Here is a 25,625-nt window from a genome sequence, read left to right as displayed (position 1 = left end):
GCCTTTAATTTCCCTGTCTTGCCGTATAGCTCTTGCTAAGACTTCCAGCACAATATTGAATAGGAGTGGTGACAAAGGGCATCCTTGTCTGGTTCCTGTTGCACAGTGCTTTTTGTTTTTGTTTTTAAAAGCCAGTTTTACGTAAGAATGTTCTTGTTATATACCTAAATACAGGCATACTTTGGAGCTATTTCAGGTTCAGTTCCAGATGACTTTAATAAAGAGAGTCACACATTTTTTGGCTTCCCAGTATATATAAAATTTATGTTTACACTAATAAGTGTGCAACTGTTGTTAAGTGCCATGACTCATAGCAACACTGTACAAGGTTTCAGAGAGTAGCTGGTTTGAACTGCTGACAATGTAGTTAGCAGTCCAGTGCTTATCTTGCAATATCATTATGAAAAAGTTTGAAATATTCTGAGAATTACTAAAATGTGACAGACACACAAAATGAGTACATGCTGTTGGGAAAATGGCGACGATAGATTTACTCAACACAGGGTTGCCACAAACATTCAATTTGTAAAAAAAAATGGAATCTTTGTGAAGATTAATAAAATGAGGTATGTCTATACCATAGGCATTACATCTCAATGTAAAGAAAACAAAATCCTCACCACTGGACCAATAAACAACATTTTTATCAACAGAGAAAAGACTGAAGTTATCAAGGACTTCATTCTTCTTGGATCAACTATCAACACTAAAGGAAGCAGCAGTCAAGAAATCAAACAATGTATTGCATTAGGCAAATCTGCTGCACAAGACCTTTGTAAAGTGTTGAAAAGCGGAGATGTCAGCTTGAGGACTAAGGTGCACCTGACCCAAGCCATGGTATTTTCAATAACTTCATATGCATGAGAAAGCTGGACAGTGAATAAGGAAGACCGTGGAAAAATTGATGCTTTTGAGTTATGGTGTTGGAGGAGAATACTGAAAGTGCCATGGGCTGCCAAAAAACCCAACAGATCTGTGTTGGAAGAAGTGCAGCCAGAGTCTCCTTGGAGGCCAGGATGGCCAAACTTGTCTCTTATACTTCGGACATATTGTCAGGAGGGACCAGTCACTGGAGAAGGATATCATGTTTGGTAAGGTGGAGGGTGAGAGAAAAAGAGGAAGACCCCCTTCCCCCCCAATGAGATGGATTGGCCAAGTGGCAGCATCGATGGACTCAAGTGTGACAACAGTAGTGACATTGGTGCAGGATCGGGCAGTGTTTTGTTTGTGCATAAGGTCGCTATGAGTCGGTACCAACTTGATGGTACCTAACAACAAACAACAAGCCTGTACCATGTTTTTGGAAGGAAAAATATTTGTCTTGAGTTGCAATAAGCTGCTTTCTGTCTGCCCTACAGAACACATTTTTTACCTGATCTTACAACTGACAGATAACTGGAGTTACTTATATTTGGGTGGTGTATAACATGTACTCACCACTAGGACCCTGACAAATTACCAACCCTTAAGGATATTTCTGATGAGATTGTGGTGATATAGACAAACACGATTTTAAAAAAATCATATTGTATAGTAAAATGGGTCAAAATGTGAAGGCCTGGGGTTTTTCTAAATAGAATTTGAGTAGAGTAAAACTTGTAAAAGCTGGAACCTGTGTTAGGTGGAAACCTATAGAAGATGAAAATGTAAAATACTTACCACTAAAAAGAGAGGGACAGAAAAGTGTCAAAGGTAGAAAACTTTACAAAACCCAAAAAACCAAGACAGTCCCTATGAGTTCTTTGTCTCGTAGGTTTCAATGCATTTTCAAATGACCGAAGGCATGAGGTTACAAATCAAAATCATGCATGGGTAAACGATCTATTCAGAGCATAAAGAAGTTTATGGACTTTAATAAAAAAGGGTATGAAAAGCTAATTGATACAGTTTTAAATTGCACACTGTAACTAAACTTTTAGGAAACTACCACTTGCCAAAATTTGGTGTACTATTCAAGATGAATACCCATAATGATTTGAAAAGGTTATTATTATAGTCTTCTGTTTTCCAACTGTGTATCTGTGTGGAGTTGGATTTTCTTCATATATTTCATCCCAAACTATTCATTACAACAGACCGAATACAGAAGTAGACATCAGAAACCAGCCTGACATTAGAAATGTGAAATGTAAAAAGCAGTGCCACTATCCTTACTTATCTGGCTTTAAAAAGTACACATTTTTTCATAATATATTTCATTTATGTAAGCATGTAATGAGGCTATTATTGTACTTTTTAGTAAATATTTTTTTAAAGTTCTTAGTTCTAAATATTAGGAGCTCTGGTAGCGTAGTGGTTACGAATCGGGCTGCGAACCTTAAGGTCAGCGGTTCGAAACTACCAGCTGTTCCGCGGGAGAAAGATGAGGCTTTCTACTCCCGTAAAGATTTACACCCTCGGAAACCCTGTACCGGGTCGCTATGGGTCGGAACCGACTCGATGGCACTTAACAACAACAACAACAAGTTCTAAATTATAATAGAGTAAATACTGATATAATAACTCTAATAATCCACATACACTCTTTTCGGAGGGGTTCTTTATAATTTTTAATAATGTAAAAATATCCTGAGACTAAAAAGTCTGAGATTTGCCATTTTAGCACAATTTCCCTGTATTACAGATAAGGAAACTTAAGTCCAGAGAAGCTGAGTGTCTGAGGTCACAGAGCTGGCTAATAATAAAGACAGATGTACAAAAATGCCTCCTCACTCTTAGCCCATAGCCTGTACTACTGTCACTAACACAGGCCTCAGTGACTATTTCTAAAATCTGTGTGTTACTGATTCCTTCAAGTCTATAAACTTTATTTTAGACCACGGATCAGAATATCCTTTATTTTGAAACAAAGAATACAAGTAAACATTTTACATAAGGAATATATGGGTTAATGCGCTGAACTACGAAGTCAGTTTGAACCACAAGGTCAGCAGTTCAAGCTCACCAGCTGCTCCTAAGGAACTCTGTAATACAGGGTCGCTATGGGTCAGAAACAACTCAACGGCACTTAACAACAACAATATGCAACATTATTTACTATTATGTGATCAACACTATACTTGATTGTGTGGAGAATAAAAATAGAGAAAACATGGTCCGTGTCCTTAAATAGCTTTTAATTTGGTTAGGGAAGAGGCTAAAGAATATAAAAAATATGATTACATTACTCTACATTTCACGTCATGCACACGGCGTGGTAAAAAGCACTACAATTCTGGGAAAGGGTGAATAAACACCTTGTGAAGGTTTCATAGATTGTGAGGAAACTAGTTTACCTTGGGAAATTACTAAGACTACAAGGGAGTGCAAGAAGAAAAATGCATCCCTGAAATACACGAAAAGCCACAAAGGCAAAACAAAACAAACCATGCCACTATGACCACAGAACTCTGAACAGAAAAATAAAATTAAAATAGGCAAGTTCTGAAGATCAACAAAATGAGGTTGGATAGGTAAAACTCAAATGCCCTTCAACAGGAAATTAATAAATGGTAACACACTCATACAATGGAGTATTACTCAACAGTAAAAGAAAAAACAATTACTGATATACTCAATTATACAGCCGAATCTCAAAACAAACAACAACAAATTATTAAGCAAAAGAATCCAGATGCAAAAGAGCACATAGGTCATGGTTCAATTTAGAAAAGGCTTAAAACCAGGTAAAACTAATCTATGGGAATTATGGATTAAAATAAATTTTCAATAAATGTGTTGAAGATCCTAACAACTGTCTATGTAGTTATAATTCCACTTGGAAATGAGTTGTCCTTTTTATGTTGATGAGGCAGAATTAGAATAAGGTTTATTTTGAATCAATTTCTTTTGAGATATAAATAAGATTAAACCAGCAAAACAGAGATGGAGGAAGACTGATGCCAAACCACAATGAAATCTCCAAGGAACCAGAAAATAGAAGCTGAAGAGACCAGAACTTTCCCCTGGAACTGACAGAAAGAAAGTTTTCCCCTAGAGTCATCAACCTGAATTCAGACTTCTTGCCTCCTAACCTATGAGAAAATACATTTCTGTTTGTTAAAGTCATTTACCTTGTGGTATTTCTGTTACAGCAACACTAGACAACTAAGACAATAGGGATAAAAATCAGAATGGTGGCTACTTCTATAAGAGGAGATTTGACTGATAAAGGTGATGGCAACATTCTGTATCGTGAGTTGCGTGTTGGTAACAAAGCTATATATATACAATTGTCTAAACTTAACTGCTGGATCCATTTAATACCTAAATTTAAAAATCACTAAACAGACTAGCAGAATCCTGGTGTGGTGGTGTAGGATACACAACGAATGAAAACTGTAAGATTAGAAGTTCAAACCAACCAGCCACTCCTTGGGAACGCTATACAGGGTTGCTACAAGATAGAACTGACTCAACAGCATTTAACAACAATAAATATATAAGCGGGGAGGGAAGGAGGAAGGACACGGACCCTTTCTATGAACATTTAGGAAATTAAAGGTAATATCTTTGATTTAGTTTTGTCTCTTACATAAAGGGAAACTTTTGTGTTTTGATGAGCCTAAAGAGCACATACCACTACCACCACCTACCTTGCCTTGCATTAATAAAGTAACAGTGTTAGTACTGTGATATGGAAATATTTGCTATTTTTTTGACACTTCAACTGCCAGAGCTTAATTTTACTACTGTAACATCTGAACTCCCCAACAAAATTGTATTTCAAATATCTTCAAAGCTTCTAAAACAGTGCTAGCAAAATGCTTCATAGCTGCTGCTCAGTATGGTAATTCTAAAAAAGGGGGGAAATTTTTGAACAATTCTACCTTATGAACAATATATTTTGAGTGTATATTCTCTTTTAATGTTTACAGAAATTTCTTTTTACATGTTGTTGCATGCCATCAAGTTGGTACCAACCCATAAAGACCCCAAGGAGTGGCTGATTGGTTTGAACCTATATATAGGGTTTCCAAGGAGTGGTTGGTGAGCTTGTGGTTTAGTCCAGCACATTAGCCCACAGTGCCATACCACAACTCCCCTTTTTATATAGGTGTCATTTTATACATAGAAGTTCATTTTATATATAGGAGATTCCAGACTAAGACTATGAAGGAGTGACCACTTTGAATGTCTGTTGATGTTGTCGTGGTTTTTGAGTTAGTATTGACTCATAGTGACCCTATGAACAAAAGAATGAAACACTGCTCTGTCCTGCATCAACCTCACAGTCATTGCTATGCATGAGCCCACTGCTGTTGCAACTGTACCAATCCATCTTGTTGGGGGTCTTCCTCTTTGTCTCCGACACTCTAGTTTACAAAGCATGATGTTTTTCTCCAGGGAATGGTGCCTCCTGATAATATGTCAAAAGTATGAAAGATGAAGTCTGGCAATCCTGGCTTACAAGAACATTCTGGCTATACTTCTTTCAACACAGATTTGTCTGTTCTTTTGGTAGTCTGTGGTACTGTCAATATTCTCCTCCAACACCATAATGCAAATGCATCCATTCTTCTACGGTCTTTCTTATTCACTGTTCAACTTTCACAAGCGTATGGCTTGCGTGAGGGGCACCTTAGTCCTCAAACTGACATGTTTGCTCTTCTACACTTTGAAGACGAGATGTGTAGCAGATTTGCCTAACGTATCCATGTCATTTAATGCCTTAACTGTTGCTTCCATGTGCGTTGATGGTTGATCTGAGCAAAATGAAATCTTTGACAACTTCAATCTTTTCTCCATTTATCTTGCTCTGTTATTTATTGGTACAGTGGTGAGGAATTTTGTTTTCTTTACATTGAGGTACAAGCTACAGAAGATACATGCAGTCTTTGATCTTCCTCAGTAAGCATTTTAAGTCCTCTTCACTTTCAGCAAGCAATGATATTATCTGCATAGCACAAGTTGTTAATGAGTCTTCCCCTAAAACTGATGACACATTCTTCTTCATATAATCCTGCTGCTATGATCATGTGCTCAGACTATAAATTGAGTAAGTATGGTGAAAGGATACAACCTGGCACATCTTTCCTAATTTTAAACCATTCAGTGTCCCCTTGCTATATTTGAATAACTGTCTCTTGGTCTGCATATAGGATCCTTAGGAACACAATTAAGTGTTATTAAGTGTTAATTAATAATTAACATTGTTAATTCTCTGCATTATTGTCCATAGCTTGTCATGACCCACACAATCGAAAGCCTCTGCAGAGTCAATAAAGCACAGGTAAACATCTTTCTGCCATTCTCTGCTTTCAGCCAAGATCCACCTGACAACATCAATGACATCACTTCGTAACATGTCCTCAATTGAACTGGCTTGAACTTCTAGCAGTTCTCTGTCAATGTACTGTTGAAACCATTTTTGAAATAACTTTAGCAAAAATTTTACTTGCATTAATGATATTATCTTATGATTTCCACATCCCGTTGGGTCACCTCTCTTTGGAATGAGCACAAACTGGGATCTTTTTCAATCAGCTGGCAAGGTAGTTGTCTTCCAAACTTCTTGGAATAGCTGAGTGAGTGCCTTCAGTGCTGCATCAGCTTGTTGAAAGATTTCAATTTTTATTCCATCAATTCCCGGAGCCTTGTTCTTTGCCAATGCCTTCAATACACCTTGGGCTTACTCTTTCAGTATCACTGGCTCTTGATCATATGCTACCTCTTGAAATGGCTGAACGTCCACCATTTCTTTTTGGTACAGTGACTCTGTGTATTCCTTCCATCTTCTTTTGATCTTTCTTCTTTGATATTTTGCCCATAGAATCCTTCAATATTACAAGTCCAGGCTGAGTTTATTCTACAGTTCCCTTAGTGAGAAATGCTGAGCATGTTCTTCCCTTTTGGTTTTCTAACTTCATGTCTTTGAACATTTCGTTCTAATATTTGACTGTATCTTCTTGAGCTGACCTTTGAAATGTTCTGTTCAGACTTTTTACCTCCTCATTTCTTCCATTTGCTTTAGCATCTCTAAACTGAAAAGCAAGTTTCAGAGTCTCTTCTGACATCCATTTTGGTCTTTTACTTCTTTTTTGTCTTCTTAATGACCTTTTGCTTTATTCTTGCATGATGTTCTTTATGTCATTCCACACTCTTCTGGTCTTCGGTCTTTAATGTTTAATGTATCAAATCTGTTCAGATGACCTCTAAATTCAGGTGAGATATGTTTAAGGTCATAGTTTGTTTCTGGCAGACTTATTTTAATTTTCTTCAGCTTCAGCCTGAACTTGCATATGAGCAGTTGATGGTCTGTTCCACAGTCTGCTTCTGGCTTTGTTTTGCTGACAACATGGAGCTTTTCCAACATCTCTTTCCATAGATGTAGCCAATTTGATTTGTGTGTACTCCATCTGGTGAGGTCAATGAAAAAGTCATTGGTCTTGCAAAATTCTATCATGTGATTTCCAGCACCATTTCTATAACCAAGACCATATTTTTCAACTACTGATTCTTCCTCTAAGTTTTCAACCTTCACATTCCAATCACCAGTAATTATCAATGCAATTTGAATGCATGTTTGATTAATTTTAGATCGAAGAAGTTGGTAGAATTCTTCAATTTCATCATCATTGGTTTTAGTGGTTGGTACATCAATTTGAGTAACAGTGGTATTAACTGGTCTTCCTTGTAGGGGTATGGATATTATCCTATCACAGACAGCGTTGTACTTCAAAACAGATCTTGATATGTTCTTTTTGATGACGAATGTCAATTTGCAATTTCCTGCATAGTAAACTATGTGACTGTCTGATTCAAAATGACCCATACCAATCCATTTCAGCTTAAACCCTAGGATACTAATGTTTATGTGTTTCATTTCATTTTTTTAAATTTCCAATTTTCCTAGATTCATGCTTTGTACATTCCAGGTTCCAATTATAAATGGATGTTTACAGTTATTGTCTCTTCTTTTTGAGTTTTGCCCCATTAGCAAATGAAGGTCTCAAAGGCTTTACTACATTCGTGTCATCAGTCAACTCTACTTTGAGGAGGCACCTCTTCCCTAGTCATATTTTGAGTGCCTTCCAACCTGAGGGGCTCACCTTCCAACATATCTTTGCCAATATTCTGGTGTTTCAATATTCACTATTTCTGTGCTATCTGACAGTGTTCCACTGCTATTTATAAGATTTCCAGGGACTAACTATTCAGAAGTAGTCCGTCTTTCCTTGTTTCTAGTCTCTCTAAGTCTGGAAGCAAACCTGTCCACTGTGGGTGAACCTGCTGGTATTTAAAATACCCATGGCATAGCTTTCAAATCACAACAGCCACCACAGTATGACACAAACTGACAGATGAATGGTGGTTTGAATGGTCAGCTACTGAAAACTTCATGAACAGCAGTAAAACACTGTTAGATAAATAGTGCTGGAATATGAGCCCCTCGAGTTGGAAGAGACTGAAAATACAACTGGAGAAGAGCTAGCTCCTCAAAGTAGAGCTAATCATCATGATGGAAATGGAGCATAGCTGTCAGAAAGTTCATTTGCTGATTGGGCACAACTCAAAATGAGAAAAAACAGCTGCAAATTATCAATTAATAATGTGAATGTGGAATGTACAATGTATGGATCTAGGAAATGGAAATTTCAAAGTTATAAAGTTTATGCCAGGAATGTCAAATTGAAGAGGCATGGCATTGTATTCCTTGTAAAATAGAGAATTTCAAGATGCATCCTTAAGTACCATGCTGCTTGTGATAATATCGATACCTATAAGGAAGACCAGTTAATAATTAAACACTATTATTCAAATTTACACACTAACCACTAAAGCCAATGATATTAAATTCAAGATTTCTACTAATTTCTTCAGTCTGAAATTGATCAAGTATTCAATGAAGATGCATTGGTAATTACTGATGATGGAAATGCAAAAGTTGCAAACAATGAGAAAGGATCAATAGTTGGGAAATATGGCCTTGGTAATAGTAACGATGCTAGAGATGGCATGATAAAATTTTGAAAGTCCAATGATTCACTGTAAGTACCTTTTCCAACAGATGGAATACACAGGAATCAAACTGACTCCATCTTTGGGAAGAGAAGTGGAGAAGCTCAACTGTTATTGTTAAGTGTCAGGATCACAGCTCACTATCATCAGCCCAAACAAGGTCAGGGACTAACAATGGAATACACCGTCAACTGCTTATATGCAAGTTAAAGCTGAAGCAGAAGCAGAAGCAAATTTAAACAAGCCCATGAGAGTCAATGTGATCTTGACTGTATCTTACCTGAATTTAAAGACCATCTCAAGAACAGATCTGATGCATCAGATACTACTAACGACCAGAGGAGTTGTGTGATGACATCAAGAACATCGTAAGAGAAAAAAGCCAAAAGTCATTAAAGAAACAAGAAAGAAATAAAAGACCAAAAAAGATATCAGAGGAAACTCTGAAACTTGCTCTTGAGTGTAGAGGAGCTAAAACGACTAGAAGAAATGAGGAAGTTAAAGAGTCGAACAGAAAATTTCAAAGGGAATCTCCAGAAAACAGGATCAAGTATTATAATGAAACGTGCAAAGCCCTGGAGTTAGAACACCAAAGGGGAAGTACACGTTCAGCATTTCTAAAGCTGAAAGAATTCAAGAAAAAAAAATTCAAGGCTTGGTTTACAATACTGGAAGATTCTATGGGCAAAATACTGAATGATGTAAAAACATCAAAAGAATATAGAAGGAATACACAGAGTCACTGTACCAAAAACAATTTGCTGATGTTCAACCATTTCAAAATATAGCATGTGATCAAGAACTTAATGGCTCTGAAGCACAAATTTCAAACTGCAGTGAAGACACTGGCGAAAAGCAAGTCCCCAGGAATATAAATTGAACTGATGGAGCACTCACTCATTTGGAGACAGCTATCTGGCCTACCAATCCATATTTGTGACCATTTCAAAGAAAGGTGACCAAACAGAATGTAAAAATATTCCAACAATATCATTAATATCAAATGTAAGTAAATTTTCTGAAGATGATTCAAAAATGGTTACAACAGTGCACTGAAAGGGAGCTGCCAAAATTTAAGCCAAATTCAGAAGAGGTTGCAAAACTATGGGTATCATTACTGATGTTAGATGGATCTTGGCTGAAAGCAGAGAAAAACAGAAAGATGCTTACTTGTGCCTTATTGACTATGCAAAGACATTCGACTATTTGTGTACAACTATGGATAACACTGCAAAGAATGGGTATTTCAGAATGTTTCACTGTGCCCACAAGGAACACAGTAGAACAAAACAAGGAGATACTGAATGCTTTAAAATCAGTAGAGGTGTGTTCCTTTTGCTATGCTTATTCAATCTGTATGTTGAGCAAATAATCCAAGAAGCTGGATTATATGAAGAATGTGGCATCAGGATTGGAGGAAGACTCATTAACAACTTGTGATATGCAAATTATACAATCTAGCTTGCTGGAAGCAAACAGAACTTAAAATACTTACTGATCGAGATCAAAGACTACAGCCTTCAGTATGAATTTCATGCATGTCAAGGTAAAGAAAACAAAAATCTTCACAACTGGACCATAAAATTAACATCATGATAAATAGAGAAAAGACTGAAGTTGACAAAGACTTCATTGTGGTTGGATCCACAAAAAGAATCAGAAGTCAAGAAATCAAAAGACATACTGCATTAACCAAATCTGCTGCATAAGACCGCTTTAAATTAAGTTTTAAAGAGCAAAGATGTCAGTTTGAGGACTAAAGTGCGCCTGACCTAAGCCATGCATGGTATTTTCAATATCCTCAAATGCATGGGCAAACTGGACAATGAAGGAAGACTGTAGAAGAAGCGATGCATTTGAATTAAGGTGTTCAAGAATACTTAAAATACCGTGACTGCCAGAAGAACAAACAAATCTGTCTCAGAAGTACTGCCAGAATGCTCCTTAAGAAGGGAAGATCGTGACAATTCTGGCATGTTATCAGAGGGGCATCAGCGTGGAAAAGTGCAAGTTCAGCAAAAAATATGAAGTCTCCCAACAAGATGAATTGACATGGTGGTTAACAACAATTGGACTCAAAGGTTAACTGTGAAGATAATGTAGGACCATGAAATGTTTCATTCTGTTGTGCACAGGGTCACTATGAATTTGAACCACTTCAAAGGTACCTAACAGCAACATTGTTATTATAGTAGAAAATACCATTTTAATAACTATTTCTTCATCAGAGCCAACATTTTGGCTACACATATAAGTCAGCTTCACAAATTTAATCCTTAATGACTATTTAGGCTATGATTTTACTTAATAATTTTTGTACATTAGAAATTATGACTGTTTCTAAATTTTCACCACTGCAGATAGCAGCATTATGCAGCCTTTTCCTATAGTTGAATTAACTTGGAATTACCCCAAGATTACTAAACTAAGGATGTGAAAGCAATTTAGTGCTTGATACTGCTGCCATAACGCTTCAATGACAGCAATGTATGAACCTGTTACGCCACCCTAAGTGATGAAACCAATTTCATCTACTTTTTGTAAAAGTTTGCTTTATACCATTTTGCTTTTATTAAAGACCTACTTTAGTACCTGTTTTTCCTATCAGAGAGAAATTCTAAGAGAATTTTCCCTTTTACAGAAAAGGGCAAAAAGAGAAACTAGCATTCAGCATTTGTTTTGTAGCCAACCATTACAGAGGTAGTGGTGTGCACACCAAGTGGCAAGACTGGTGCCACCAAGCTCCTTCCCTGGGAACCATACTCAGCATTCAATTGTCATAGTTTTTAACTGTGCCTGTGAACACTTTATGCTACCGTAAGTTTAGGTTTTATGTGTTATTTGGTATGATTTGATAAATTATATCTTGGGTCTAGGAATGGTCAAAATTTTCCCCATATAAATAAATAGTTGTTGTTGTTATGTGCCGTGGTAACTACTTCATTTTACGCCATTTAGACTTAAAAAAAAAAAAAAAAAGGTTTCCTAGGAATCTCTATTTTCAGATAGTGGAGGAAACCTGTATAATATTACCACTACTTAGTAAAACCTTAAAAGTTTTCTTTTTCTAGATAAGTATGTAAGAAGTGCTTAAATTTAAGAAGATAAATGATAAGGAACTGCTGATGCATTTCAACTAAAGAATACACAATATAATATAAGTGATACTTCAGAAAGAGAAATTTATCAATACATAGCATGGACTCACAAAAGAAAAACTGGAATTACTGAGGTCAAGAGGTTGGTTACCAGGCTGACAATAACAATGGAAAAAAAAAAAGAAAAAAATCATAAATAGGACTTTTTAGGTGTTAGGTCTGAGGCATAGAGAATATGGTGCCACCAACAAATATAAGAGAGCTTGCAGGAAGATGTGATCTGGTTTATGTTCTGGCATATTGTTGAGTGTAGAACAACAACAAAATGATGCAAAACAGTAAGTATAGCATGACCTTATTTACAGTGAAACCATAAAGGGAATAAACAGCCACTCACCACCTATCCTAAGAATGAGAGAAAGCTCAGAGGAGAGGGGAAGGAGACTTTTACATTTCTTGTTGTTCTCTCTACATTTTATTTTATTAAAAAACCAAAACCATGGTACATATTATTTTTATAATTAAAAAGTTATTCATACATTTACATATACATATCTATATATATGAGGATGGACAGAATATCCAAATATACTAGGAATTAGCAAGAAGATAATAGCTGATACAACTGAGATAACTGTTTCAGAAGAAGAATCAGGCTACAGAAAGAACAAAGGATCAAGGAATGAGTCTTAGTGAGTGCCTACATTTACAGAGCTGAGAAAGCAGAGCCAGCAAACTAGAAACACACTTGTGGCATTTTTGTGCTCTTCTCTCTTCCCTCTTCTTAAGATTATAATTAACAGCCTGCTTAGAAACAAAAATTATACTGTGTATCATTTTTAAAGGAAGATTCTGCTAAACAACAGCTCAAGTCTGAAAAGGCACCCAAAACTTCAACTGATTTAATCTTCCTGTGTGCCATAATTAACATAGGTTATTGTCAGGGTTAGCATTGTTCTCACTGGATACACTTCCAATAATGATGCATAAACAGATAGAAATCAGATTCTAATGGAAAGAGATTACAAGAAGTAGAATTAATTCACCTTGATATGGGAATCTATAATCATCCAATATACTCACTCATCACCTGATATGATTAATACTAAAGGCACTTTTATTAATAATAAGGACATTTTCTTCTTTCCAGGATTAGATTATACATGTTACCTGTTTCAATGAATTCACTATGAGAATAACTCAAACTTAGTTCAGTGCAGATAAGTAGAATCTAAGAGACCAATCAGTTAGAAGAGAACACTACACTGCAAATCATCAAAAACGAGACTAAAATATATTGCTGTAGGGTTTCCCAAGAGTCCTGGTGTGGCTCTGTGGGTTAATACACCAGACTGCAAAGCCGTTTGAACTATAAGGTCAGTGGTTCATGCTCACCAGTCGCTCCTTAGAAACCCTGCATAGGGTCACTATGGGTCAGAACCAACTCAACGGCACACAAAAACAACAACAACAACAACAGGGTTTCTCAGGAGCAGCTGGTGGGCTGAATCACAGACTTCGTGGTTAGCAGTCCAGTGCTTAGTCTGTGGTACCACACAAGGACCCTAGAGTAAGATACAGAACATGTCAACTATTACTTAGACTTGCACAAGAAAACTGTAACATGTTTACCTCCACATGACAGCTCATCTTGAAGCAGAACCAGATGCATGGGACAAGAGCACCTTGTAGTACCATCCCCTTTGACAAGGCAAATATGTGAACAGCCACCATTATCCTGAGCACAAGGATGTTGCCCTGCAAATTAAAGATAAAAGAGGGAGGTACAACCCAGTCAAAAGTCATTCCATTAATTGTTTGTGAATCACCAAGAAAACAATACATATAAAATCTGTATGAACTTTATTTCTCCACATGATTCCTTACTGTCACCATATAATATACAAGAAAAAAAGTAGACATATAATAATACACTTATAACTAATCAGGTTTTCATGGATTTACAAGGCTATGTCAAAAAGTATTGCTATTAGGGTCACAGTTCCTCCATGCATGGGTTTATTCCAAATACAATGTGTTGAAGCATGTCTCTGTGATCAGTGGATGGCTAGAGAAAAGTTCTCTCCATAATACACTAGAATTAGTCTCGTTGTTGAAGCTGTTAAGTATCGTTGAGTCAGTTCCAACTCATAGTGACCCTGTACAGGGTTTTGGAGGCTTTAAAAAGCTTTGCAGGAGCAGAAAGCCTCATCTTTCTTCCACTGATGGGCTTGAAACACCAACCCTGTGATTGGCAGTCCAGTGCCTATTCTATAGAGCTACCACAATCCCCTAGCCTCGTTATTAAGTACTGTCAAGTTAGTTCCGATTCATAGTGACCCTGTAAAGAAAGGGTTTCCAAGGAGCAGCTGGTGGGTTTGATCTGTCAACCTTATGGTTAGCAGTCCAGTGCTTATCATACAGTGCCACACTCCCCTAGTCTTACTGCTGTTGTTAAGTGTCATCAAGTCAGTTCCTACTAATAGCGACCCTGTATAGGGTTTCTGAGGAGCAGCTGGTGAGTTTGAACAGCCTATCTTGTGGTTCACAGTCCAGTGCTTATCCTATGGTGTCAAACACACCAGTACTCATTAAGTGCCGTTGAGTCGGTTCCAACTCATAACAACCATGTATAGTGTTTCTCAGGAGTGGCTGGTGAATTTGAACCGCCAACCTTGCAATTCAAACCTACCTTGAGGTCAAGTGCTTACTTACTGATCCTATAGTACCACACCAGGACTCCAGGACTCATTAGAGTGCCTTTTAAAAAAAAAGGTTCAATCACAACAGTGGCTTCTGAGGGAATCCAACAGGACAGCTAAATTCAAGGCGGAAGGTCAGCTCAGAAAGTCAGGGCCTCTTTGTGGGGAGGAGGAGCAGGGCAGGGCAGAGTTTCAAAGGGTGCTTCTTAGTAGATTTTCTCAAAGGACACAAGATGATCACAAGAGCCTATTAGGAAGTCTAAAGATAATTGGAAACCTTGGTGGTAAGAAAAAGGCCAGGAAAAGTTGTTCCAAGAACTCATTTCCCATCATGACAATACATCTGCTAATTCTTCGAGGGCAGCAAGGACTGTCCTATGAGAATTTTGTTGGGAAACTGCCCCATTTACTCTACAGCCTAGATTTTGTCCCTTCAGACTTTCCACCCAAAACTTAAAGAACGTTTATATCTCTCACCCAATAGCATCAATTCTGTTTCAATTTGTGTTAAGGAGATGGAGGGAGCCAACTATTTGCAAATGAGCAGATGTAATGTACTAGAAGTCTCAAAACAGACACCAGTTATTATATGAGAATATGCAACCCATATGAAGTGTTTATCAACTTTTTAATTCCATGACATTTTTCATAAACAAAAATCTCAATGTTAGAAATTTCAAAAAAATTATCTTACAAATATAAAACCATATTTAAATGTTGAAATTAAAAAAAAAAAAAAAACCTCTAAAATTCTGAAGACCTCCACTAAGACTGTTCTGAAATAGCATATTCATTTATTAACTGTAAATAACATGTATTATGCTATTATTTTATTTACATCACAGTTCAGCACAAGTTACATGTCATAGAATAATGCCAATTCTAAATTTCTAATTCTCAAATACCTCTAACTTTATTTAGTGGTGATATAATAAGCCCTTTAAATAAACAATGGTGCTCTCATTCCTGTATTCTTTCATTCTTCAACTTACTTTGAAAGCACTGAGCTGAGAATTCAACAAGTTTCAATAGTTCTCTGTCTAAGTTAGCCATTTACCATGATTCCTGGTATTCTGTAAAACCTGTAGTAGTGATTGCTATAAAGGTTATTTTTGATGAGAGACATACATTAACAAGAAACTAAGTTAAGATTTGCTAAGGTTTTATTAAGACAAACAAATCTACTTTGTGGCTACTTTTCTAAGCTGGGAGATGAAAAATTTATCCACAAGGGAGAAAACAAATCTTTACTGATTAAACAGTCTTCTTTAAATATAAATATTCATTTGAAGTTTGTCTTAAGATTAATGAAACTCCATGGTACTATATTAATAATTATCTAAGTATAATTTTTATTTTTCCTCCAACAACAGGATTGCAAAAGACAGAAGGAAAAATAAAACCTTATTTATATCAGTGTTTCTCTAAGGCATGGAAGGGTAACAAGACAAGGTATCAGAAGCAAAGCCTTGGTCACACCTGGGGAAAGTTTTCAATTTCCTTTCCTTGATTCTTGGTTAATGACAAGGTATGTAATTTGAAAAAACTATCAGGTGATTTTCATATTAAAAACAAAAATGGCAAAACTAGCAATACAAGAAAATCTTGATGATGAAAAGATCAAAAGAACAAAATCATCTTCATTTCTTTCAAAAAATGTTAAGTCCTCCAACTAGCAGTGTTCCGACTCTTTTTCACTTACTATATTCTTGAAGGTTCAGCTCCTTGACTGCATGAATATCACTAAGCTGGGCGATTCGAGCCTGGACTTTGGTTCTACCCTCTCGACCCGTCATATCAATTTTTTCGATCATTTGCTGCTGCTTATCAATCCAATATAGCCAAGTTTCAAATACAGTCAGTCCCACAGGCTGCAAGATATTGGAGTCTTCTAATACTATCCGGTTAGCACCTTGGAAAAGGAGATATTCAACAAAAATGGTTCATGCTGATGAAGTCATACATTCCAACAAGTATTTAATGAATACTTGCTAGATTTTAAAAGGAAAATATGATAAATTCAATATTATTTTAGTAAGGTCCATTTCTAAAATGAAATCTTATGGAAAACTCTGAACATAAAGGATTAAAATGGAGTATCTCTAGAGGGGACAGTGGGTGTAGGCTCAGATCTCTTAAGTTTTTTAACCTCCCCCAGTACAACTGGAGCACTTCAGAAGACTAACTCCCCTCGACACCTGTTAGCTTCTCAGACTAGAGTCTAAAAAACTGATTTACTCAGCAGTCACCTGGTTCAAAGTTCACTTCAAGGTAATAATTCTTTCTACAATTTCCCAGATACAGAACCACTCAGAGTCTGAAGAATCATCAATACTGTTTTGTTGAACAGTGAGTACTTAGTCTACCAATGTTAAATTTCCTGAAACTGATAACTATATTATATATGTGTAAGAGATGATTCTTGTACTTAAGAAACATACACCAAAGATTTCATGGGCATTATGCGTAAAACCTACTTTCACGTGACTAAAAAAACTAAAACTGTATGTGTGTGTATATACATGTATACATACATACATACATAAATGCATATATATATTTACTGAGTGCCATCAAGTGAGTTTCGAGTCATAGGATTCCCAAGGAGCAGCTCAGACCCTTGAACCGCCAAGCATGTGGTTATAAATCAAATATGGCAAAAACTTAAACTAGACATTAGAAAAAATAGGAAATACAGCCTAACATATAAGGGGATTTTTGAAAGTTCATAAAAAATTCCAGTATCTTTTAATTCCATTTTTCCATGAGCTTTTTGAAACTCCTTTGTTCAAGAAGCTAATCCGGTGAAAAGACCTGGTGGCCTGCTCCCGAAAGATTACAACTTAGGAAACCCTACTAGGAAGTTCTACTCAGTCCTATATATACGGTTGCTTGCTAAGGAGCCAGGTGGTACAGTGGGTTGCACTGCTAAGCATAAAGGTGCTCTGCAGGAGAAAGATTAATATCACAGTCTTGGGAATCCTAAGGAACAGTTCTACTCTGTCCTATACAATCACTATGAGCAGAACCAACTCCATGGTAATGAGTCCGTAGTCTTGAGCCACAACTGACTACAGTGCACACAACCACATAATATAACTTTGACATCTAAACCAAAACCAGTTTAAGAATGGTAATTTTAAAGCCAATCTTCCAATAAGCCAAATCCAGCAGTGCATTAAAAAATTAATCATGAGCAAGCTGGATTTACCTCAGGAGAACAATCTGGTTAAGGGTACAGACATGAGCTCCTGGATATATGTCACAGGACAGATTCCTGCAACACAACTAAAAAATAGACTCATGCACATACAAGAACCTCTTATATAATATTATATAAAAAAGATGGTACCTCAAAACAGCGGGGAAATTAGATTGTTCAGTAACTCACTACCATGAACAAAAAAATGTGAATTCCTTATCTCATACCATAAGCAAAAGAAAGCTTTAATATAATTGCAAATTAACTATAAGACCACTATAGAGATAACTAAAAAACGAACAAAAAATTATCTAAACAACTTAAATTCAGAGAATTAAAAGAATGACTTTCTTAATATGAGAATTCTCCATATACACGTCAACTTGAAAATGGATTACTATTCGAAATACACAGACTACCTGGAAACCAGAAACAAGAAAATGAACAAAGGTTATGAACAATAATTCACAGAAGAGGGAAACATGAATGGACTAAACAAACATACAGAAAATATTTTGTTAAACTTTAATAGCAAACGGGGAAATGCAATTTTTTTAAAACAATAAATACATCTTTAAAACTACTGGATTGGTAAAAATGTAGAAAGAATTCTGATCACACCAAGTGCTGCTATGGCAACTCTCATATATTGGTGGTGGGACTTTAAAATGACAGAATCACTTTGGAGAGCAGTCTAGCTATACTTACTTGAATATTACACGTATTACACATACCGTATTACACAGAATTCCATTATTAGCCTTGGGCCACATAAATATTCATTTTAACAATATTTTTTATGGAAAAACCTGGAAATTGTTTAGCTAGAAAACAAAATAATTATGAAAGTCATACAATGAAACAGCACAGAGTTGGAGTCCTGGTTTGGTGCTGTAGGTTAATGCACTGGACTAGAAAGTCAGTTAGAACTGCAAGGCTAGCATTTCAAGCTCACCTGCTGCTCCTTGGAAACCCTATAACAGGGTTGCTATGGGTTAGAATTGACTCAATGGCATCTATCAACAACATTATGTATATATGCTAAAATATGTACAGAAAAACATGCATGATAATGGAAAACATAAAAAGTTACTTTTGGGATACAATTTCAAGGAAAAAAAAAGGGGAAATCTGCCTCTTGGATACTAGAGGGAGGAGAAAAGAAATTAAGGAAGGGTATACAAAACTTCAAGTCTCTGATTTCAAACAGAGGGAAGAAGGAGGCACAAAAGCAAATATGGCTCCAAACAAAGATTTTACAAATTTGAATGGTAAGTACTCTATGTGTACTTTACTTCCTTCACAAATGAAACCGTTCATAATTAAGAATGAAAAAAAAAAAAAAAAAAAAAGCCAAAAATGGGAGTTAATTCATTAAAGTGTAAAGAAAGTGTCTTGGGGGATTTTTTTTTTTTAAATTGAAATTGTCTTTCATGAATAACAACAATAAAAAGCCCATGACATATGAAGAGGAAGCAAAAAAAAAAGTATCTCCAACAATAATAAATTGGCATACACAACTACTGCACGAATTAGAGGAGATATGATATGAGACAGAGGTGGTCAGACGAAAGAGAACACAGACTATCCCAGGAATGTGCACACATATGCATAAAACCGTAATCAAAGGGACCATTTACACTTGAAGACAGAATTTTTTTTGTTTTGTTTTTATAAAATTAGAAATATATTCAAATTATACAGAATAAGTACTGTGGTGCAACAGTTAAGTGCTCGGCTACTAAAGCAGATTTAAACCCACTCATGTGGTTCCACAGGAGAAAGGCCTGGTGATAGGTCCCCAAAACACTATTATTATTAAGTACCATTGAATCGACTCTGACTTATAGTAACTCTGTACAGGGTTTCCAAGGAGTGGCTGGTGAGCTTGAATCGCCAACCTTGTGGTTCAAACCTACCTTGCAGTCCAGCATATTAACCCACAGTGCCACACCAGGACTCCATAGAACACTATAGGACAGCTTTACTCTGTTCACATGGGGTTGCTAAAAGTCAAAAACCAATCTAATGGCAGCTGACAATACCATTAGTATGTTAACTTTCCTGACCGGTATTACGGTATATACGTTTCTTACGTAGTGATTATGAATCGGGCTACGGACCGCAAGGTCAGCAGTTCGAAATTACCAGCTGCTCTGCGGGAGAAAGATGAGGCTTTCTGCTCCCGAAAAGATTTACAGCCTTGGAAACCCTGTGCAGGGTTGCTGAGTCAGAACCGACTTCATGGCACATAACAACAACAACAACTAGCATATATACATTAAAAAACAAAAGCCCAGTGAGGTTGATTTGATTGACTCACAGCAACCCTAGGAGTATCAGAGTATAACTATGTGCCACAGGGTTTTCAATGGCCGTTTTTCCTGAAGTAGAAAGCCAGAACTTCCTTTCAAGGTTTGTTGTTGTTAAGTGCAATTGAGTCAGTTCTGACCCATAGTGACCCTGTACAGGGTTTCCAAGGCTGTAAATCTCTACAGGAGCAGAAAGCCTCATCTTTCTCCTGTGGAGCAGCTGGTAGTTTCGAACTGCTGACCGTGAGACTAGCAGCCCGATTCGTAACCACTACGCTACCAGAGCTCCTGTCAAGGTACATCTGGGTAATTTCCAACCTCCAACCTTTCAATAAGTAGCTGAGTGTATTAGTCATTAGCACCAGCCAGAGACCAGCCTGCATCTACATATATATCATTTAAAAATGTTAAAACAAAACTTGATCTTAATAAACACTGCAGTACAACTTAGTTTTCTTTCATTCATCCTTCTATATGTCAGTACACACAGATCTAACTAATTCTTCAAAAGGACTGAAACTACATATACTAGGTAAGTTAGAAAATATTTCTCTGTGATAGACTATTATAAATAATGTTCAGTGAACATACTTGAACATTTAAATCAGTATTTAAGCCACCTACTCAAAAGGAAATTGTCAGATCAAAGGGAATACAAGCTTTATATTGCAATAGGTTCTGAAAAACTGCCCTCTATGAAGGGGCACTTCAATCAGAGTACATGAGCGCATGTCCATTTCTAAGACTAGGGCCAATGCTGGAGATAATGGTTTTCTACAAAATTTTTGTAATTCTGATCAATACAAAAAGTATATTGTTTTAATTTTATTTTCCTGATCAGTAGTAAGGCCACACAGAAACAGTATTTGGACATTAGAAATAGAGGGGGGAGAGGTAACTATGATTGCGGACAAAGAACTGCAGTGAAAAATGAGAATGTGAGAGCATGTCTGAGGAACAAGTAACGGTTTAATTTGGTTAAAGTATCAGGAATGTGAAGATTATGACGAGTCTGTAAAAGGCTTTGAATTTCAACTGAAGTGTATAACTTAGACTTTTTGCTCCTGTTGAAGCTCCTGTAACGTTTTCTTAGTAAAGTAGTAAAATGATTAGAATCTGTACTTCATAAAATTAATTTAAGAGCAACGAGTAAACTTTCAGGGGGACAAAACTGGTAGGAAGAGTCCAACCATGGGCTAAAATTCAGACCAGAGATCAAGAAAGCATAAACTAGAACAGAAGAATTAGGAATGGAAAAGAGATTCACTAGAAATATATTATTTACAGAGCCCAAATCAAGGAAACTAGCAGGTAATTAGGTAATGTTGTTAAGTGCTGTCGAGTCAATTCTGACTCATAGTGACCCCATATACGGTTTCCAAGGAGTGGCAGGTGAGCTTAAACCGCCAACCGTGTGGTTCAAGGCAGCTTTGCAGTCCAGCACATTAACCCACAGCAACACACCATAACTCCAATTAGGTAACTGGAGGAGTAATTATATTCATGTTGATGGTTGAAGGAAAAAAAACTCCCTGGACTGTTTCCAACCAACCTGATGCTGACTAATTTTAGTGAATAAAACTATAACAAAATGTATAAATCAAGAATTTAGGAAAAATACAAATTCATTCGATAAAGCGTTTTAATAACAAATCAAAACCAGGAAACACTTTTCTTGGGTACCTGAGAGATCACTGCTTTCAATTCGCCGGAGATCTGAATCAGCCCAAAACAGCTTGCCCAACCTGCTATCAAGAGCTAAAGCAACTGGTTTACTTAAGCCACTGAAAAAGAGGACCTCCCGTTCTGTTCCATCCAAAGCAGCTCGTTCAATTTTGGGAGACCTTTCCTGAAGATTGGTAAAATACATATATCTGAAGAAAAAGAAAGAAGCAATATGTTACCAATGTAAGTAGCAATATAAAATGAGAACATTCTGCTTAATTAAGACAAATGGAAATACAACAGTATTTTAAAAGCTCATTTTATACTTTAAAAGCAGGCCAAGAGTATATTTACTATTCCAATATCAATAACAAAGGGAGTACACAGAGATTGTTTAGGGAGCTAACTTTAATAGATTAATAAAGTATTAAACTCAGGAACATCTATGCTTTAGGAATACCATAGTAAATTACAGAGCAGTGTCCAGAAAGACCTGTACACAAAATCCAAAATCGCTTTTATAAATTAGACTAATAAACTAAAACCAAGTCATATATCAATTATTTATTATACTGAAATCTAGACTTTATCCTTCTCTGTAACTATTTTGAAGTAAGCGATTTTCCCTGAATTCAGTATTAATTCAGATACAATTAAATACTGAGTATTTATTAAATTCAAAGCTCTATACTAAATGAAAAGGAGCTCTGGTAGCGCAGTGGTTACGAATCGGGCTGCATACCGCAAGGTCAGCAGTTCGAAACTACCAGCAGTTCCGCGGGAGAAAGATGAGGCTTTCTGCTCCCGTAAAGATTTATAGCCTCGGAAACCCTGTACGTAACAACAACAACATACTAAATGAAAAGAAGATAAATTCATTCTTGTCACAAAGGAACCATTTAATAGGGAATGAAAGGCTGAAAATAGTTAAAATGATAAGGTAAACTGGAAAGGGCTAAGTATAACTAGAAAGGCACAGATATAGAATGGTGGGCAGTAAGCAGAGGGAAATCACATCTGGCTATGGGTGGGGCAAATTGAAGAAAACATCATGGAGGGCGTGGCAACGGAAATTGTCCGGGAGGTATTGGGAGAATTTAGAACTAAAGCTTTAGTGAACAAAGAAAGAAATTCTTGGGAGTAAAATCAAAGAAAAGTTCAAGTCAAGATACAGAAAAATATAAGGGTAGCTAGATGGAAAAGCTCAAGCTGGAGCACAGTGTACTTAAAGATAAATAATAATGGGCTAAAAATGAAGGTTAAGGAGAGCCTCAGATACCAAGGCATCCGATGCCACTTTTGTAACATACCCTTTCTCTGGATTTACAACAATGGCTCGAGGTCTGTCTTGCTCTCCTTTTAGCACCACTCCAATTGATCTACCATCTAATCTTGTTACATTAATGACGTTGGTGGCCTCACAAGTCCAGTAGATGTAGCGGCTATAAATATCAATGCTAAGATCATAGGGCTGTATTTCTAGGTTCTGATTAGGAACTGAGCTCACGACCACAGTAAAACCCTATGGAAAAAAAAGACATACACATATAGAAAATTAGATCATAAGCCATACAGCTCTGAGACAATTACATTACTTATAACTATGTGGTCACATGCCTGAGAGGCACTGAACAATGGACACTTCTTACTGATGCATGTTTTTATGGATAATGTGCTTCTTGGTTTAACATACATCTCAAACGTTCCCTTTGGTTAATATGACATTGGATAGAAGAAAAGAGGTTTTTTCGCCCCCTCTGGTCATCAAATGAATTAAAAAACATTAAAAAAAAAAAAAGTAGAAAGAGAGGCTTTGCCCATCTGATGATATGTTCTGCCTGAATAAATTGTATTTCATTTATTTGATAGCTCTGAAATCACTTATTTCTTAATGAAACTACTCAATTTTTTTGTCACATCCCTGACTTCATAACAATTCTTGGTGTTGCGCTGTGGAATACTCACTAGACTGCTAATTTCAAGGTTGGTGGTTCAAAATCCACCAGCCACTCCTCAGAAACCCCATACAGGGCTGCTATGAGTTGGAACTGACTGTACGGCACTTAACAACCACCACCAAAGTTATTAGTCTGGAGTCCTGGTGTGGTGCTGTAGGGTAACTACTAGACTGTGAACCACAAGATTAGCAGTTCAAACTCAACAGCTGCTTCTCAGTAACCCTACACAGGGTCACTATGAGTTGGAACCGACGCGATAGCACTTAACAACAGCAGCAAGTTATCTATCAGTCCATGGTTATTGTCATTAATGCTGTTGAGTTGATTCCAAGAAGGGTTTCTGAGGAACAGCTGGTGGGTGTTAACTGTCAACCTTGGGATTAGTAGTCTGATGTTTACCCTACAGTGCCACAGTAGGACCCCTGAAGTCCATTAGCCCTGGTCTATACAGTATGTGGTATATCTGCAATATAGCTCTGTGACGGATATACCCTAACACTTGCATAGCAGCCCTAAATACTTCCTTGCTTTTTATTGTGAATTAAGTAAGACACAGCAAAAATAGGATAATCACTGCACTGCTGACCATAAGGTTAACAGTTCTAACTCACCAGTGGCTCCACAGTTGAAAGATGAGGCTATCTGCTTCATAAATATTTAGTCCCTACATAGGGCCACTATGAATTAGAACTGACTCGATGGCAGTGGGTTTGATTTGGCTTAATCTCCCTAAAGTTTATTATACTCACAATCCTACTTAACACATCGTTACTAGAAGGAAGACAAGAACAACAAATAGTTTTCCTAGTCTAACACTGCTTGGTTACAGAAATAAAGCCAAAAAGAATGGATAGTGGTATGCAGAAGTATGACTAGTACAGAAGCACGCTGTTAGTGCTACTGAATCAATTCTGACACACAGTGACCCTGTACAGGGTTTCCAAAGAGTGCCAAGCAGGTTTGAATTGTTGTCTTTGAGGTTAGCAGTCCAGTGTTTATGCTACAGTGCAACACCAGGACCCTGTATATATGTATGTTGTTGTTGTTAAGTGCCATCGAGTTGGTTCTGACCCATAGTGACTCTGTATACAGCTTCCAAGAAGCAGTTAGTGAGCTTGAACCCCCAACCTTTTGGTTCAAGCCGACTTTGCAGTCCAGCACATTAACCCACAGCTCCATACCAGGACTCTATATAAAAACATGCTGCTGTTTTTGTTAAGTGCCATCAAGTTGGTTCTGACCCATAGAGACCATGTATAGGTTTCTAAGGAGCAGGTGGTGAGTTTGAACCGCCAACCTTCTGGTTCAAGCCAGCTTTGTTCAGCCCACAGCGCCAGATTAATAATGTGCCCATTTTTATCTCACAGTCACCAGAGTATTAAAAAAAAAAAAAAAACAACCCACCAAACCAATGGTAACTAATACTAGATGTGTTTAATTTTATTAATATTTTGTTATGTTTCTTATCCTCTGAATCTTATAAATAATAATTAGTAAAACAACTGCTATTAGTAGTTATTGGTCCCTTCTATATAGCATGAGGAATCCTGGAGTGGTGCTGCGGTTTAATGCACTGAACTGCAAGGTTGGTTTGAACTGCAAGGTCAGTCTGAACTGCAAGGTCAACGGTTCAAGCTCACCAACTACTCCTCGGTAACCCTAAACAGGGTTGCTATGAGTTGGAACTGACTCAATGGCACTTAACAACATATAGCATGAGTTGGTCTATGTGCTTTATATTCCTTTCA

The 25,625-nt window shown here is 36.9% G+C and overlaps 1 protein-coding gene across 2 annotated transcripts in view; it reads right to left on the bottom strand.

The window, feature by feature from the left end:
* Positions 1-25,625, bottom strand: part of LRP6 (low density lipoprotein receptor-related protein 6) — a 204,700-nt gene that overhangs the window by 23,101 nt on the left and 155,974 nt on the right. For both annotated transcript variants that reach the window (XM_006866055.1, XM_006866056.1), the window contains exons 14-17: positions 23,230-23,441; positions 21,938-22,128; positions 16,443-16,652; positions 13,671-13,796 (exon numbers count right to left, since the gene is read on the bottom strand). In XM_006866055.1, the coding sequence (XP_006866117.1) occupies positions 13,671-13,796; positions 16,443-16,652; positions 21,938-22,128; positions 23,230-23,441 (739 nt within the window). The remainder of the gene's footprint in view (positions 1-13,670; positions 13,797-16,442; positions 16,653-21,937; positions 22,129-23,229; positions 23,442-25,625) is intronic.

This window comes from Chrysochloris asiatica, unplaced genomic scaffold (genome assembly GCF_000296735.1).
Source record: "Chrysochloris asiatica unplaced genomic scaffold, ChrAsi1.0 scaffold00086, whole genome shotgun sequence".
NCBI lineage: Eukaryota > Metazoa > Chordata > Mammalia > Afrosoricida > Chrysochloridae > Chrysochloris > Chrysochloris asiatica.
This window is presented reverse-complemented; position numbering and strand designations above follow the sequence as displayed.